The 17,362-nt window shown below is 39.6% G+C and overlaps 1 protein-coding gene across 1 annotated transcript in view; it reads right to left on the bottom strand.

The window, feature by feature from the left end:
- The window catches only part of LOC136877616 (myosin-VIIa), a 267,052-nt gene that overhangs the window by 196,739 nt on the left and 52,951 nt on the right, over positions 1-17,362 (bottom strand). The window contains exon 12 of the mRNA XM_068228687.1: positions 4,438-4,682. Coding sequence (XP_068084788.1) covers positions 4,438-4,682 — 245 coding nt within the window. The remainder of the gene's footprint in view (positions 1-4,437; positions 4,683-17,362) is intronic.

Below are 17,362 nucleotides of genomic sequence, written 5' to 3'. Positions count from 1 at the left end.
GTCTTTTGTTCTGAATTGAGCAGCGCAATTTCTTTAAGGTCTCACAATACGTTGCTGAATTGATTGTCTCACCACGGGGAAAAAAGTCCACCAGTAACACCCCCTTTCTGTCCCAAAACATGATACACGTGATTTTCCGGGCTGACATTGGTTTGCTTAAACTTCACTTTCTTAAGTTGAATGTCGCCATTCCGTAGACTGCTGTTTGATTCAGGTGTAACGTAGGCCACCCAGATTTCATTCCCTGTTACAATTTGACTCAAAAAATCATCACCTTCCTCGCAGTAACACCCCAGGAAAGTTAAGGCACTGCCCAAACGTTTGCTTTTGTGCTCCTCCGTCAACATTTTCGGTACCCAGCGTGAGCACACCTTTCGGTAATTTAATCGTTCACACACAATTTCATAAAGAACACTTTGAGAAACTTGAGGAAACATGTCAGATAATGACGTAATCATCAAGTGTCTGTTTTCTCTCACTGCTCGGTCAATCTTCACTAATGACTGAAGGTCGCCCATTCCGTTCTTCATCATGCACATATTTGCGGCCACCTTTAAATGCTCAAACCCATTTCCTAACCATTCCATGGCTCATAATGTTTGGTCAGTAAACTGCACAAATCTCATGATGAATATCGTAGCTTTCGAACCTTTTGCACTCAGCAAACGAATAACAGACCAGACTTCACAGTCGGCAGGACTCTCGATTGGCGAGGCCATTTCAAATGCTTGCCAACAAACGTACACAAGGGCGACTATTGCCGTAATGGCATCTCAGCCTTGCCAATAGATGCAGGTACACAGTGTGCATGCACAGAAAGCCGACCGCAGCGCTGCATCGGCGGAATATCAAAACGATACTTACTTAAAAGACATGCCTTGTATTTAGATTCAATTATTTAGTTACTGTAAACAACATTTTAATTCTTGTAAATTTTAATTAAAACTACTAAAAATGAATCATCATCATCATCATCATCATCATTTCCCTTTATCCAGCTGTAGCTGGGTAGGGGCAAATATGGTTCCTCTCCACTTTCTTTGGTCTTTCCACCACTCCTCCTCCAACACTGTGTCCCAGTCCAGGTTTCTTTCTATAAAGCTGCATTGGATGGTATCCTTCCATCTCAATCGTGGTCGTCCACGACCTCTCCTTCCTTGGATTTGCATTTCCATCACCTTTTTTGGCATTCTTTCGTCGCTCATTCGCTTTATGTGCCCAAACCATCTTAGTCGGGCTCTTCTCTATTCTATCATTCATTTTTTCCACTCCAATTTCTTCCCGGATTTTCTCATTCCTTATTTTGTCTCTTCTACTCTTCTGTATCATACTCCTCAAGAACTTCATTTCGGCTGCCTGCATTCGACTCTCATCCTTCTTTGTCATTGTCCAAGTTTCTGCTCCGTAAGTTGTTATAGGTACATAATACATCTTGTACATAGTATCATTTGCTTCCGTTGGCACATCTTTGTCCCATAACATGTTTCTTACTCTATGATAGAAACAACTTCCAGCTTGAATCCTTTTACTAATCTCAGCATCCAGTCGAACATTCTCCATTAATTCACTTCCCAGGTATTTAAACGTTTCCACAACTTCCAGGGGCTTGTCTGCAAGTCTAATTTGACCTTTCCCTTCTTTCTCCCCTCTAGTCATAACAAGAGTTTTACTCTTTTCTACATTTATTTTCAATCCACATTCTTCGATCTTCCCATTCACCACATTCAACTGTTCTTGAACCTTCCTGTCGTCTTCTCCCCAAATCACATTATCATCTGCAAATAACATCATGTTCATTTCTCTTCCTCCATATGCTGCTTTTGCTGTTCTCATGATGTCATCCATTACTATTGTAAACAGGATTGGTGATAGAACACTTCCCTGTCTCAGCCCACTAGTTATTTTGAACCAACTTGTCCTGCCAACTTGTGTTTGCACGCAACTACAACATTCCTTATACAATGAATATTGGTGCAAAATGGAGTGCAGTCAAATGAAGTCAGGTGATGCAGGAAATATTAAATTAGGAAATGAAGTCTTAAAGGAAGTAGATGAATAGTGTTATTTGGGTAGTAAAATAACTAATGATGGCAGAAGTAAGGAGGACGTAAAATGCAGACTAGCACAAGCAAGCAAGGACTTTCTTAAGAAAAGAAATTTGTTCACCTCGAACACTGATATAGGAATTAGAAAGATACAGGGTACAGATCTCTGCACATGGTTATGAGGGGATTTAGGGGTTATAGTAAGGATGTAAAGGAGAGGGCATGTAAATCTCTGGTAAGACCCCAACTAGAGAATGGTTCCAGTGTATGGGACCCTCACCAGGATTACCTGATTCAAGAACTGGAAAAAATCCAAAGAAATGCAGCTCGATTTGTTCTGGGTGATTTCCGAACAAAGAGTAGCGTTATAAAAATGTTGCAAAGTTTGGGCTGGGAAGAACTGGGAGAAAGAAGACGGGCTGCTCAACTAAGTGGTATGTAAATGCAAAGTATGTTACAAGTGCTTTTTTTTTTTAAATATCCACCTATTCAATACAAAGAGATCATTTTTAGAAATTAAATATTATTATAAAATGTTAAGGGACATGTTTCGCCCATATTAAGGGCATCATCAGCCTCAAACTCAAACCTGTATGGTGAAAAATCAGGACCCTGATTGTTCTTACAAATCATAAAAAGAGGATATCAATGTACGTGTTTGTCTAAACATAAAAATTATTAGAATGTCCTTGGTTAAAATGATAGTATCAAGCTGCATGTCATAAGTTCACACGATTATACTTTCCGGAGGGTTGAGTCAATGCGCCCAAAAACCTGTTGGGGGTAGAGCAATAAACAGCTCAATCTTTATAATGAAACAGAAATGTGTTTCCTTGAATCTTCTTAAGTGACTGTTCAGCTGCCTATGGTCTTATTTAACCGGCTCCCACAACTACTTAAAGAAGACTGTTATCGTAACACATGTGACTTTCACTCCTTCAGCCAGTCAGTCTGATTCTGTGTCTCATCATATGGTGATATCTATGTGATTTGATGTATTGCTTGATGTGGGAGATACGTGCTGCTAATGACCATCCTTCTAGCAGCAACAAAAATTCATCATTCTCACACCATTCTCATCGCTTACTTCATGCAAGCTACATAGGCTGATGGTAGTATGATATTTGTCTCCTTGATGAATTTATGCATTAAGATCACCCAACACCAGGCAGACTGAATGTTGTGGTAATCTATCTACAATACCCCCAAATTCAGCATAGAAGGCATTTTTCACCTCTTTGTCTGCATTCTCTGATGGTGCATGGCAGTTGATGATACGAATTTTATATGGAATGCTTCCAGTAACATCACAAAAATGTGATCATTTATCAGAATCCATTTGGTAACAGCTGGGAAGACCTTGTTATGGATGGTGAATCTAACTTCCTAAGTCCAGTCTGGATGCAACTCTTTGTTGTTGAATAGAGTCTACTTATCACCTAACTTCATAATTTTCTAAGCGAATCTTGTTTCTGGGATGGATGCCATGAGGCACTTGTAGTTGTTGAGAACTTCTTCCATCTGTTTCATTCTCCTGATCATGATTTATTTTGTGTGTTCAAACCACAGTCCAATAACTCCCCTAATCAACCTTTTGTCATCAACAATTTGATCAGTCTAGTATTTCCTCTGGTCCTTTTTCTTTGATCACAGTATTTATAGCTAGTATGTTATCAGCTTTCCAAGCTTGAACTCAGAGACAGGGCTGCCACCTTCAGGTATTAAAAGTTGGGTACGTTAATTTCTTTAGGGAATGCTGTGTTGTAATAACACTTCACTTAATAATATTAATTCAATGTGTTTTCCACATGTCAAAACTAGACGGTTTAAAAAAACGCTCCCTTCTTCAGCTGATATGTATAAATTATACCTCATTAATTAGCTGAAGATGTCCCAAATTATGGGATGAAACATGTACTACTCATTTATCTCTTAGTGATTTACTTTCACTGTCTGTGTGTATTGTAAAGGTGGACTATTACATCTCTTAATAATTTGAATAGTTGATGTCAATATGGAATCAAATATGAAATCTATAGTGTGTAATATGTAGTGTGTAGTTCAAGGTACTGAAAGCTGCAGTAAATAAGTGTTGTTCTTTGAGGAGATATGAAGTCAATTTAACAGTTCAAATCAAAATAACCCATACGCCAGTCCTTGTGGGTTAATAAGGGAGGAGAGTACCTACTTCAAAGAAGACAAAGCTAAATACGCTGGAGGTAAGCCTGCTAAAGAGTTATTTTTATAGTTCTGTTATTGCTTGAACAGGTCTTGTAAATTATAAAAGCAAGCATATATGGGCATATCATTTTCCAGTCTGACCACAACTATACAAGACATTTTAGTATCTATCACTTATGACTTCTGGTAATACATCAACAATTTAACTTACTTTTGGTTTCTTCACTTCATTAGGCTTGATGCAACGAACAAAGAAAGGATGGCAACTGTTTAGAGTTTTCATGAGTGCTTCCAATGACTTTCTAAACTGGGAAGAGAGGGTAAGATACCGTTTTTTAGTGTCACTTCCACCAAGGATCTCTGCTCCAAACAGACGACGTAAGAAATTGTTTTGGGATACCTGAATTAATTGTTTCAAGTCCCAACTGAAAGAATCTCTATTCTTTTCCAAGAAACCTGCAACAAAATAAATGTTTATCCATGATATGGATAAAGATGAAGAATATAATATGCCAGAAAAACTAGTATATATTCATTGAATGCTTTACCTTATACAGTACATCCAAATTAAGAGAAATAATGATTTAAAAATATAGTTAATTGGTATTTGCAGGTCCACTCTTAAAATTTGAAATACAAGTCATTTGTTAATTCAACTTCCAATTGGAAACATAACCAAGGAATTTATTTTTAAAAGTCATGCTCCAACCAATTAGCAAGTAACTTCAATTGTATTTTCTTTATGGCGAGAATGAACCATCTAAAGAACTTCTCTCCTCGGCGTTGAGACATTTTTAGACTATTAGTTATCTTTCTTGCCATGATACTCATTATAGTCTTGGTTGTGCAAGGGAAAAGAAATAATGAGGCACTGCACATTTTGATAAATGTACTGAAGGATAAATATTAACTTCCATGACTTTTTCAAAAGTAACGTGAAGAAAAAAAGGTGCATATTATATTAAAAATGCCAAATGCCAACTGCCACCAAAGTACTACATCCTGCATACTTACATATTGAAACACTAAATTAAAAACCATACACTCACTCTAGGCAGTCATATTTTATAGTAATACAACACCTTAAATAAATAAGCTGTTTCTAAAATATAGCTGAAAATAAAACCCTCTGTCATGGTTTTGGAAATGAGGAGGTTTTGACAGAAACATATGAAAAAAAGTGTAATTTTAACTATATACCTTGGTAAGCATCAAACACTTGTTTCTGAAATGAGTGCCTGAATAAATGATACACCAGTTTAATAACAAAATTGTACATTTCTCTTTGGGATGAAAACAACAAAACCAAAGTTTTCTATTTTTATGGTTTAACTCCACTTAGAGCCTCTGTGGCTCAGACGGCAGCGCGTCGGCCTCTCACCGCTGGATACCGTGGTTCAAATCCCGGTCCCTCCATGTGAGATTTGTGCTGGACAAAGCGGAGGCGGGACAGGTTTTTCTGCGGGTACTCCGGTTTTCCCTGTCATCTTTCATTCCAGCAACACTCTCCATTCTCATTTCATTGCATCTATCATTCATTAATAAATAACTTTGAGTGGCGACCCCATCGTACTAACAGCCTATATATGCTTCATTCATTACATCCCTGACCCGGTCAATGACTGGAAAACAGGTTGTAGGTTTGCATTTTGCATTTGCAACTTCACTTAATAAAAGATATGGGTTATACTGCACTACCAAAAGTGATGGAACATACAACATTTAGATTACCATCTCTCAGGTAACATGCATAGTTAGTCAGAAGAGGAATGGGCTTGTTCAATACTGATAATGATTTATACAAGGTTTATTTCTGACTGGATGTGCTTCCTTCCTGTCACATCTGATTTCTATATACTCATCTTTTAATACATCCCATTATTTACCATCACACTACAACAGGGATCCCAGATGTCCTGATTTTAGCAGGACAGTGTACTAATTTGGAAACCTCTATCTTGTGTCCTCCTAGCAGTCTTCCAGAACCAATATTTATACCACTTTTTAATGTAGCTTTTCTATATCTTCTTTTACTTTACGATTTTTTTAAATTTTTTTTTTACAAGTTGCTTTATGTCACACCGACACAGATAGATCTTACGGTGACAATGGAATAGGAAAGGCCTAGGAGTGGGAAGTGGCCGTGGCCTTAATTAAGGTATGGCCCCAGCATTTGACTGATGTGAAAATGGAAAACCATAGAAAACCACCTTCAGGGCTGTCGACAGTAGGGTTCGAGCCCACTATCTCCCAACTGCACTGCCACTTTAAGATTTCATGACCTGACTTGAAACTCAGATAATTTTCATATTTTTATTATTGTTGTATTATACTGTGTCTGTTTAGTTTAGCGTTATGAGCAACAATGATCATCATACCAACAGTCACCTGCACTTTGTAAATGTTCAGCAGTATGTGATTGAAGGAAGGCATAATAATGCATGCTGTTGGAATTCAGGTTCATTGTTTGTTGGTAGTGAATGTGAAATGGCCCCCTTAGCAGAAGTGTGTGTTTTTTGGATGTTTTGAAATGCAAATTTCTTCTGTTACTGGTGCTGAAAATGACATGGTTAAAGTATTTTGTTATTTACAAGTCTATTTCTTTTCCTGTCGACCATGGCAGTAGAAATGATTTTCAAAAACGTGTTAAAACCAAGAAATGCAAAGAAGCACATTCTATGAGAATGTCAAGCAAAACAATTATGGTAATTCGTATTCTCCAACAAGTGAATTGGTGACAGCAAAATGGCTCTGGCAGCCAGAGAGGGGACATTCACTTTTCACACAGTAGTTCACAATCAGAGCAGCCACCCTGCTTTAGGCATGTATACAGTCTTATATGAAATCTTACCTTATAAAAGTTGCTGGAAGTGTCATCCTTCATAATGAGGGACTTCATAACCTCGATTAGGATTTTCTGCACCCAAACAGTGAGAGTTATGACTGTTCACACGGCCATTAAGATGAAACCAGGCCTCATTCAAAAGAACACAAGCTGTGGGTCGAATAAACAACCATTCAATAATGAAAGATACCACTCACAATATCTCACTGTTGTGGCTGGATCAGCAGATTTTAACCCTTTACTCCAACAGAGCGAGTATGGTGGCTTGACCCTCTGGACGCGAGCAGCGAGTGGCTCACCGAGCCCGCTGTACAGAATACTTGTCTCGCTCCACTCTCCCTTCCGCAATCGTCCCGTGAAGTAAGGAGAGGACAGGAAGAGTTTAAAAGTATTTTATTTATTTGAAATGCACATTCGGTGAAATTCTTATGATTATATTTTTAAAACTTTTCCCTCTGTTAGCACTGTCTACTAAACTTTTCAATCCGGAATTAGCTGCGTCAAACTTATGTTTCTTCAGATTCAAGTTCTCCTTTTTTCCAATTTGGTTTTCTGCTCGATGGTTTAGTCACCTGGTCTTCATCCTCACTATCTTCATCTTCATTTGAAATGTCAAAGTAGGCCAAGCTTTTAGATGACGAAGAGGTAACTTGAGGAGAAAATGTGCCTGAAATAGAAGGTGTGATTAAAGTCGTTCCATCAGCAGAATCAGATGACAAATAACTCATCATCATCTTCTTCAAAGTCACTATCCAATATGAGGGCAAGAGCTTCCTCTGCTGTATATATTTCCTCCATCATCAGGACTTTTGCAATTTCAAAGCGATAGAAAGCTAAGTCAAGAAGCACAGGCACGTCAGCACTGGGAAGCAACTAGGTGCAAAGTGAGTAGCATACCGGACACATTGCTTTCGTCTTTGAACTAGTTACTCCTGTCATCTGGTGATCATAGCCCTAACTATAGACTCCAAAGACAGTCATGAGAGACCTCCAAGGCTGAACTTCTCCAGCCGTCTATCGTAGTGAAACAGAAAACAGCCGAAAGACACGCGACTTCTACAGCAGTCATCCGGCTATGAAGCATGGCTCCAGCATGACTGCTACAGCATTCCATTGGGTATGCAGCACAGCTACCACTCGACCGGAGTGAAAGGGTTAAATATTGGGCCCATATACACTTGTACAGTTTGATGTGTAACAGCTTTGTAGCTCTGTGTGCAGAAGAAACCAAAACCCCTGCTTGTTGTGCTGATTTTGTGAGTGATTTATTGAGTGACCGTTCAAGATTCACACCAGTGTCATCTAGCTTTTCCTCTGTTAAGACTGTTTGTTCGCGTGCATGTTTTTTATTGAGCACTGAACCAGTGGTTTCAAGTTTATTTACAATTATGTGAATCTGTGCTCATGAAGATGGCACTTCACCAGGAAATTGCTGAACAAATGCATCGTGTACTTGTCGAGCCAACTTGTACTTTAAGTAGCTTTTACATACAAAAATACAGTGTTCCAATGATAACTGTTTCACCAAGTTAACAGCTGAGATTTAGAGTGGTTATTGATGCTACGTCGAACACGTGCACGTTCCTTGCAAGGTCAAGAACAATGCACGAGCCTCCTGTACGGGTGCTTAGGTCTCAGAAAGCAAAAGCGCTGCTGGGCGGTCTGGGGTTTATAACAGAGACCCTGTATATCAGGATTGGTGGACTCATCTTATTACAAGCATATAAACGTTATTCCTGTATTGGTCAGTTGGTTTTTTTTTTTGTTTGTTTAAGGGGATTTAAATTAAAATAATCACTTTCTCAGAACTGACAGGTGAAATATCAGACGTGTTAATGATTCACATAATGCAAGTGTTTGATGATGGACAACTAACTCATAAAATTGTGTTGTTTATGGCTGGTAGTGCAAACAATAACTTTGGGGGAGCAAAAAGGAAAGGGACTAAAAATATATACCACAAACTAAAAAATGAAAAGGGTATGCATTGTGTAGTGCAAATACTATATAATATCATACAGATAACTAATGACTGTTTAGCAATGTACATCATTTAATGCTTTGCAGACAACATTTTTCAACATTTGCACATTTACACCATGTGTGTTCAAATACTTGAGGAGTTTTGCAATTTCATTGAAGTGAAATACAGAAACATAATGGGATACACTAACTGCTGTAAAGATAATAACTGGCATACAGGTCTAAAATTGTATTTCTTTTCAATAGAAAAATGCCCCACAATTCTGAAAAGTTCTTTGAAGTTGAACATTCACTGTTATTTCTTACATACTTATATAACCAGCTTGAGTTGTATAACTCTATAATAAAAGACCCTGAACGGGATGATATTTCAGGAGTGGATGCAGAATGGTAAATAAAAGATCTACTAATGAATATAGACAATTGAAAGACAGATAACTTCCACACAATATAGGAAAAAAATGATTCTCACTTAGAAGCAGACTGGAAGAAACTTCAAAATTAGGTTCATGGAACACGTCAATGCTATTAAACACAATAAATAGGTTTTCAGCAGTGGGCCAACATATGCATGATGTGAAACATAATTTTACCACTATAGAGCAAGACTTAGGGATTCCCAGGACCTTAAGGAAAGGCCCTCTTCTAGACGTCATCAAAAATTGATTCATACACCTCGATCAGTTTTCAACCCCAATTTAAATCTAAATGAAATTTCTGAGAAACCCAACGTTAATTATGACTTTCTTATTATAGTTCTTAAAGATATTAAGTTTTTGAGAAAGCATTTGATCATCCACGTGTTACATAGCACCCTCCCTTGCCATGTGTCCCCACCGCATTGCCCTCCAGACCTGCCCCCAACATGTCCCCCATAAGCGGTTCCTCTCCAAGCCCCTGCCTTCCTTTCCTCCCCTCTCCTATCTTCCTCTACTCTACCCACTAAAACCAGCTCCAGCTGTCAACTCCTCTCCATAGAGTAAGCTTCTTGGCACGCTGCAGCAAGGTGATTCTCACACTATAACTTTCTATACCTTTGCTTCATATGACTTGCCCTTTATAGAACGCCCATATTCAAATCAGCTCCCCTTTTTTCTCTGGTTTCACATTCCACTTGAGCTGAGGATAAGATAAGAAGACTATGCCACCAACAGTGCTTAGATTATCCCTCAGTGCCACATTTTACTATGAATAAGACACTTACCAAGATTTTAACATGTTCATTATGCTTTATCATACAAAGCCTAACTTTAACGAAAGTGCCTCAACTTATGAACCAAGACAACATAAGACTATTACGCTGCCAATGCATAGTAGTCCTCATATATTTTATATAAACTATTTTTAATGAGTGTCGTTATACAAATTTTAATCTAGTGTGTGTATTGCTGTTATATGTGAATTTATTCTCTTGCTTGGTTTTACGAAAGGCTGATGACATTGAAAACATGTTGAAACTGGTACCTTCATAATAATAAAAATGTTTTATACGTATTTGTACGTATTGAAAAGATGGATTTCCTTACATTAAAATTACTTGTTAGAAGCCAAGTGATCACAGACGGAGAACGGTTAGAGAATGTAGAACAGTTTACATATCTGGGTAGCATTATTAATGGAAGTAAGGAAATCAACCCTGAAATTAATAACAGACCAAGTAAAGGTACAACATTTTATCATCAAGTAGGAGTGCTTTTATGGGATGACAAAGTACCCATGAGAATGAAATTATCATTATACAAACAGTATTTCATACCAGTTGTAACATACAGACTAGAAACACCGGTAACAAATAAGAGACAGGATAGTAAGATCCAAGCAGTAGAAATGAAATTTCTAAGAACATTGGTTACAAATACAGGAAGAGATAGAATCCAAAATATTAAAATCAGAGAACAGCTAAATATACCATTAGTACAGAACATACAGAAAGCAAGACTGAGATGGTTTGGACAAGTAAAAAGAATGGGAAAGGAACACGTAGCAAGAAGGGAATTGGAAAGAGAAGTTAAGGGAAAGAGACCAGTTGGAAGACCGAGAAGAAGGTAAATGGATCAGATTTGGAAGGACATTAGAAAAGCTGGATTGAATCTGGCGGAAGTAATGGAGCAGGAAAAGTGGAAGGACAGAAGGGAGTGGAGGAGGCTTGTTAACCATACCCGGGCGACTGGAGTGGGACATTGATGATGATGATGACGATGATGTGATAACTATAAGAACTTTAAAGCAACAACAACAACAACAACAACAATAATAATAATAATAATAATAATAATAATATACCTCTGGCCTAGCTACCGACGGGAGTAACAGACGTATTGACATGATAGCCTTTCAACCAGTTAGCAAGCAAGGACTAATCTTAGATCCCACAATACGCTTCGAGTCGCACGTTGGCCAGGCCGAAGAGGTGGACGCCGAAAAGAAGTCAATTTACCAGCCATCTGTAAACTACTATAAAGATAAATATCACCTAGACAAAATTTCCGTCCATGGACTCATGATCGGAGCTCGAGGCCCAATCCGTAAATTCCTTGTACAGCTATGGGATTCTCTCGGTCTCAGCCGGACACGACTTCACGACATCGCTATTGCCACAATACGAGGTTCAGTGACCATACTCTGCAATCATCTATATACCATTTGAAGAACCGTATTGCAAATCTATTCCTGAGCCTTTTGGTGAATCTTCTACCTGGCACACTAGCAAAGTCAACAGTAACTTAGAAGACAAAATACTGTGTAGTCGACATACTTTGTCCTTGTGGCAGTCTCCGCATGGTAGTAGTAGTAGTAGTAGTAGTAGTAGTAGTAGTAGTAGTTTTTTTTTTTTTGTTATGGCAGGGGAAAATCTTTTAAAGACACCACTCTGTGTGGGAGTTGGATTTCCACCAACTAAAAACCCCTGCCCTCTTCACTCAGACCATTCTGGAACTGCTTGTCGGCATGACATCAGAATGGAATGATGTATGTTATTAAGTTCTTCCTTTCTCTTCTTTCTCCTTCGTCCCCATAATGCTTGTCGCCATTGCCTTTACTGTGTTCCAGGCAAACGGGCTCTCTAACATAATCTGAACCAGATTCCCTGGCGTGAGTTGTCGGCCAAGTTGTTGGCAGGCTTTTCTTCGTTCTTCTTCCCATCGAACACAGTAGAAAAAGGTGTGTTCTACTGTATCCCTTTCAGAACAGTACTGACAACCATCTCCCTGCGTCTTTCCCATCTTCATGGCGTATACGCCGAATCTTCCATGTCCTGTCAGGATCTGCGACAGATAGTAATCTACCTGCCGATGTCTACATTTAAGCCAGTCTCCTATGTTGGGTATTAGCTTTTTTGTCCATTGGCCAACATCGGTTGTGCCATCCCATCGGTCTTGCCAGTCTAGTAAGAGTTGGTTCCTCGAGGCTTTCTTTTCCTCAGCACATATAGTTGCACCCCTTTCATGCCAAAGTTTTCTCTCTATAACGAGGAGGTCAATGGGAATACTGGCAGCTACAACTTGTAAAGCTGCTGTCGAAACAGTTCGATATGCACAGGTAACTCTGAGCAGCATTTTCCTCTGTACTCTTTCCATAGCTCTTCGGTGAATCTTCCTCCTGAGTGCATTGTGCCAGATAGGTGCAGCATAAAGTAAAATGGAATATACTGCAGAGCACATAATCTGTCTCTTAACTGTTCTTGGTCCCCCGATGTTAGGCATAAGTCTGGCTAATGCCGATGCCTTCTTCTCTGCCTTTTGGGTTACTGCCTTCACATGTGCACCAAATGTGCAATTCCTGTCAATAAGAACCCCAAGGTATCGTACAGACTTTCCTGGGATAATCACTGTATCATTTAATAAGAAACGGACATTTTTCCAATTCCTGGAACCTTTCAAAATTACAGCCTCAGTCTTATGTGGAGCCAGTCTCAACTTATTATTTACCATCCAAAGGTTAACTCGTCTCAGTGATTCATTTACTCGGAAGGCCAGTTCTTCTACATTCTCTGGTATTACCACTATTGCAAGGTCATCTGCATAACCAATAGATGTTGTCCCTTTTGTCAGCTGCAGGCGTAAGACACCATCATATAGAATGTTCCACAAGGTGGGTCCTAGGACAGATCCCTGTGGAACGCCAGCACTCATTTCAAGATCTTCTAAATCATGAAATCGTATTCTTCGTCCTTTGAAGTACTTAACGATTATTTGTTGTAGATACTGAGAAATGTTCATCCTACGAAGTTCTCTCAAAATAATGCTCCAAGAAGCAGTGTTAAAAGCATTTTTGACATCTAGCGTTATCAAGGCAGCCATTTCTCACTGCTTTCTGCCTGTATTTGAATCACCCTCTCAATAGCTTGGGTTGTGGTTCTACCCTTTCTAAATCCAAACTGGTTCGAAGAAAGTCCTCCCTGTTGTTCAAGTTCTTTCTCCAGTCTAGTTTTAATCAATCCTTCGTAAAGTTTGCTCAAGGTGTTTAATAAGCACAGTGGCCTGTATGCTGATGGATCTAATGATAGTTTCCCTGCCTTCAATAACAGCACTAGCTTGGCTACTTTCCACTCATCGGGGAATTCACGCTTTTTTAATAAATCATTGAAGACTGATAAGATCCAACCAGGTGCCACCTCAACTGCATACTTGATGGCTTCTGGTGGGATTCCATCTACACCTGGTGCCTTGCCAGTCTTCATATTGCGTGCTACCTCTTGTAACTCAACCACAGTGAACGGTTCTGCAACACAAAAATCTGATTCCGTTTCAAGTCTGTCATTAGTACAAGGGAACAACTCCATTGCTATGGCTTTCCTTCTATCAGCTGGGAGCTGAACTGGTACCCTGTTGATTATTCGACCGGTCACTATCTTATATCCTGCTCCCCAGATATCACTGTCTAGATCTTCGCATAGCTTTTGCCAGAGATTTCTCTTAGAATCCTTTATTAGCTTCAGTAGTAGTAGTAGTAGTAGTAGTAGTAGTAGTAGTAGTAGTAGTAGTAGTAGTAGTAGTAGTAGTTTTTTTTTTTTTGTTATGGCAGGGGAAAATCTTTTAAAGACACCACTCTGTGTGGGAGTTGGATTTCCACCAACTAAAAACCCCTGCCCTCTTCACTCAAACCATTCTGGAACTGCTTGTCGGCATGACATCAGAATGGAGTGATGTATGTTATTAAGTTCTTCCTTTCTCTTCTTTCTCCTTCATCCCCATAATGCTTGTCGCTATTGCCTTTACTGTGTTCCAGGCAAACGGGCTCTCTAACATAATCTGAACCAGATTCCCTGGCGTGAGTTGTCGGCCAAGTTGTTGGCAGGCTTTTCTTCGTTCTTCTTCCCATCGAACACAGTAGAAAAAGGTGTGTTCTACTGTATCCCTTTCAGAACAGTACCAACAACCATCTCCCTGCGTCTTTCCCATCTTCATGGCGTATACGCCGAATCTTCCATGTCCTGTCAGGATCTGCGACAGATAGTAATCTACCTGCCGATGTCTACATTTAAGCCAGTCTCCTATGTTGGGTATTAGCTTTTTTGTCCATTGGCCAACATCGGTTGTGCCATCCCATCGGTCTTGCCACTCTAGTAAGAGTTGGTTCCTCGAGGCTTTCTTTTCCTCAGCAGATATAGTTGCACCCCTTTCATGCCAAAGTTTTCTCTCTGCAACGAGGAGGTCAATGGGAATACTGGCAGCTACAACTTGTAAAGCTGCTGTCGAAACAGTTCGATATGCACAGGTAACTCTGAGCAGCATTTTCCTCTGTACTCTTTCCATAGCTCTTCGGTAAATCTTCCTCCTGAGTGCATTGTGCCAGATAGGTGCAGCATAAAGTAAAATGGAATATACTGCAGAGCACATAATCTGTCTCTTAACTGTTCTTGGTCCCCCAATGTTAGGCATAAGTCTGGCTAATGCCGATGCCTTCTTCTCTGCCTTTTGGGTTACTGCCTTCACATGTGCACCAAATGTGCAATTCCTGTCAATAAGAACCCCAAGGTATCGTACAGACTTTCCTGGGATAATCACTGTATCATTTAATAAGAAACGGACATTTTTCCAATTCCTGGAACCTTTCAAAATTACAGCCTCAGTCTTATGTGGAGCCAATCTCAACTTATTATTTACCATCCAAAGGTTAACTCGTCTCAGTGATTCATTTACTCGGAAGGTCAGTTCTTCTACATTCTCTGGTATTACCACTATTGCAAGGTCATCTGCATAACCAATAGATGTTGTCCCTTTTGTCAGCTGCAGGCGTAAGACACCATCATATAGAATGTTCCACAAGGTGGGTCCTAGGACAGATCCCTGTGGAACGCCAGCACTCATTTCAAGATCTTCTAAATCATGAAATCGTATTCTTCGTCCTTTGAAGTACTTAACGATTATTTGTTGTAGATACTGAGAAATGTTCATCCTACGAAGTTCTCTCAAAATAATGCTCCAAGAAGCAGTGTTAAAAGCATTTTTGACATCTAGCGTTATCAAGGCAGCCCATTTCTCACTGCTTTCTGCCTGTATTTGAATCACTCTCTCAATAGCTTGGGTTGTGGTTCTACCCTTTCTAAATCCAAACTGGTTCGAAGAAAGTCCTCCCTGTTGTTCAAGTTCTTTCTCCAGTCTAGTTTTAATCAATCCTTCGTAAAGTTTGCTCAAGGTGTTTAATAAACACAGTGGCCTGTATGCTGATGGATCTAATGATAGTTTCCCTGCCTTCAATAACAGCACTAGCTTGGCTACTTTCCACTCATCGGGGAATTCACGCTTTTTTAATAAATCATTGAAGACTGATAAGATCCAACCAGGTGCCACCTCAACTGCATACTTGATGGCTTCTGGTGGGATTCCATCTACACCTGGTGCCTTACCAGTCTTCATATTGCGTGCTACCTCTTGTAACTCAACCACAGTGAACGGTTCTGCAACACAAAAATCTGATTCCGTTTCAAGTCTGTCATTAGTACAAGGGAACAACTCCATTGCTATGGCTTTCCTTCTATCAGCTGGGAGCTGAACTGGTACCCTGTTGATTATTCGACCGGTCACTATCTTATATCCCGCTCCCCAGATATCACTGTCTAGATCTTCGCATAGCTTTTGCCAGAGATTTCTCTTAGAATCCTTTATTAGCTTCATTAGTTGCCTCTTTGATGCCTTATAGTCAGCTTCTAATGGTATTAAGTTGACCTGGCTGATTTTTTTCCTAGATCTTGTAAGAATTCGTCTCTTGCGATTGCAGTCTTTCCTTTGCATGTCTATTTCATTGTTCCACCAGTAAGGGACTCGTGTTTTATATTTTGTTGATCCCCTCAATCGGCTGGTCCTACAAGCATCTTTAAGAGCAGTAGTTACATCTTTTAGAGTATGTTGCACTGTATCTACAGTTTGTGACATCCACTCGATTGCAATTTTAAAGGTTTCCCAATTATAGTTCCACACCGTTTTCGTGATATCATTAAGCTTCTTCGATCCCTTAACTTGAAAGTAAATAAAACGATGGTCGCTGAGAGATTCATCTTCCATAACTTCCCAGTCAACAATGAATGATGCTATACCCTGCGTTGAGCAGGTGACGTCTATGAAAGACTCTGAGTTCCCTCTGGAAAAAGTTGGTAAGATTCCAGTGTTATGAACCACCAAGTCTAGGGTCGCTATCCATTCTGCCCAATATTCTCCCCTACGATCTGAAGTTGGTGCCCCCCACAGAGGCGACTTGACATTTAGGTCTCCGAGAATGATAGATTCAATACCTGACGCCATGCAGTCCTGAACTATTGCATCTACTTCAGCTTTGAAAATATCAAAAGGGATGTTAGGAGAGATATAGCAACAATAAATCTGATATTGCTGAAGTTGAATACACAAATATCCTTCTTCTGCCCTTATGCTTAGCACCTCCAACTTATCATTTAAAAAATATGCAGCTACATCACATCTTTTGTCCGTGAACCAACCACCTTCGGCTACTCGCCTTCTGTTTGGCTCGCTAACAAGCACTAAGTCTACTTTCTTTTCCAAGGCTGTCGCATACATGATGTCATGACTGTCGGATTTCCTCATGAGATTCGCCTGCAGTATGTCCATTATTGGTCGTTTAAATTCAACTTCCTTGCCTCTAATATTAGCTTCCTGTAAGTAGGGCATTTCATTTGATCTGAGCGGTGGCCCTCCACTTGGCACATGGTGCAAAACGAAATGTTCCCACAATCCTTCGCCAAATGGCCTTCTTGTCCACAATTTAGACAGCTCCGTGACCGGTCATCCTTAACGTCGCAGTGTGGCGCTTTATGTCCAAATCCAAGACATTTAAAACACCTTGCAACTGTAAC

The sequence above is a fragment of the Anabrus simplex genome, chromosome 7 (genome assembly GCF_040414725.1).
Source record: "Anabrus simplex isolate iqAnaSimp1 chromosome 7, ASM4041472v1, whole genome shotgun sequence".
Taxonomy (NCBI): Eukaryota; Metazoa; Arthropoda; class Insecta; order Orthoptera; family Tettigoniidae; genus Anabrus; species Anabrus simplex.
Note: the sequence above shows the minus strand (reverse complement) of the source record. Positions and strands in the feature narration are given on the sequence as shown.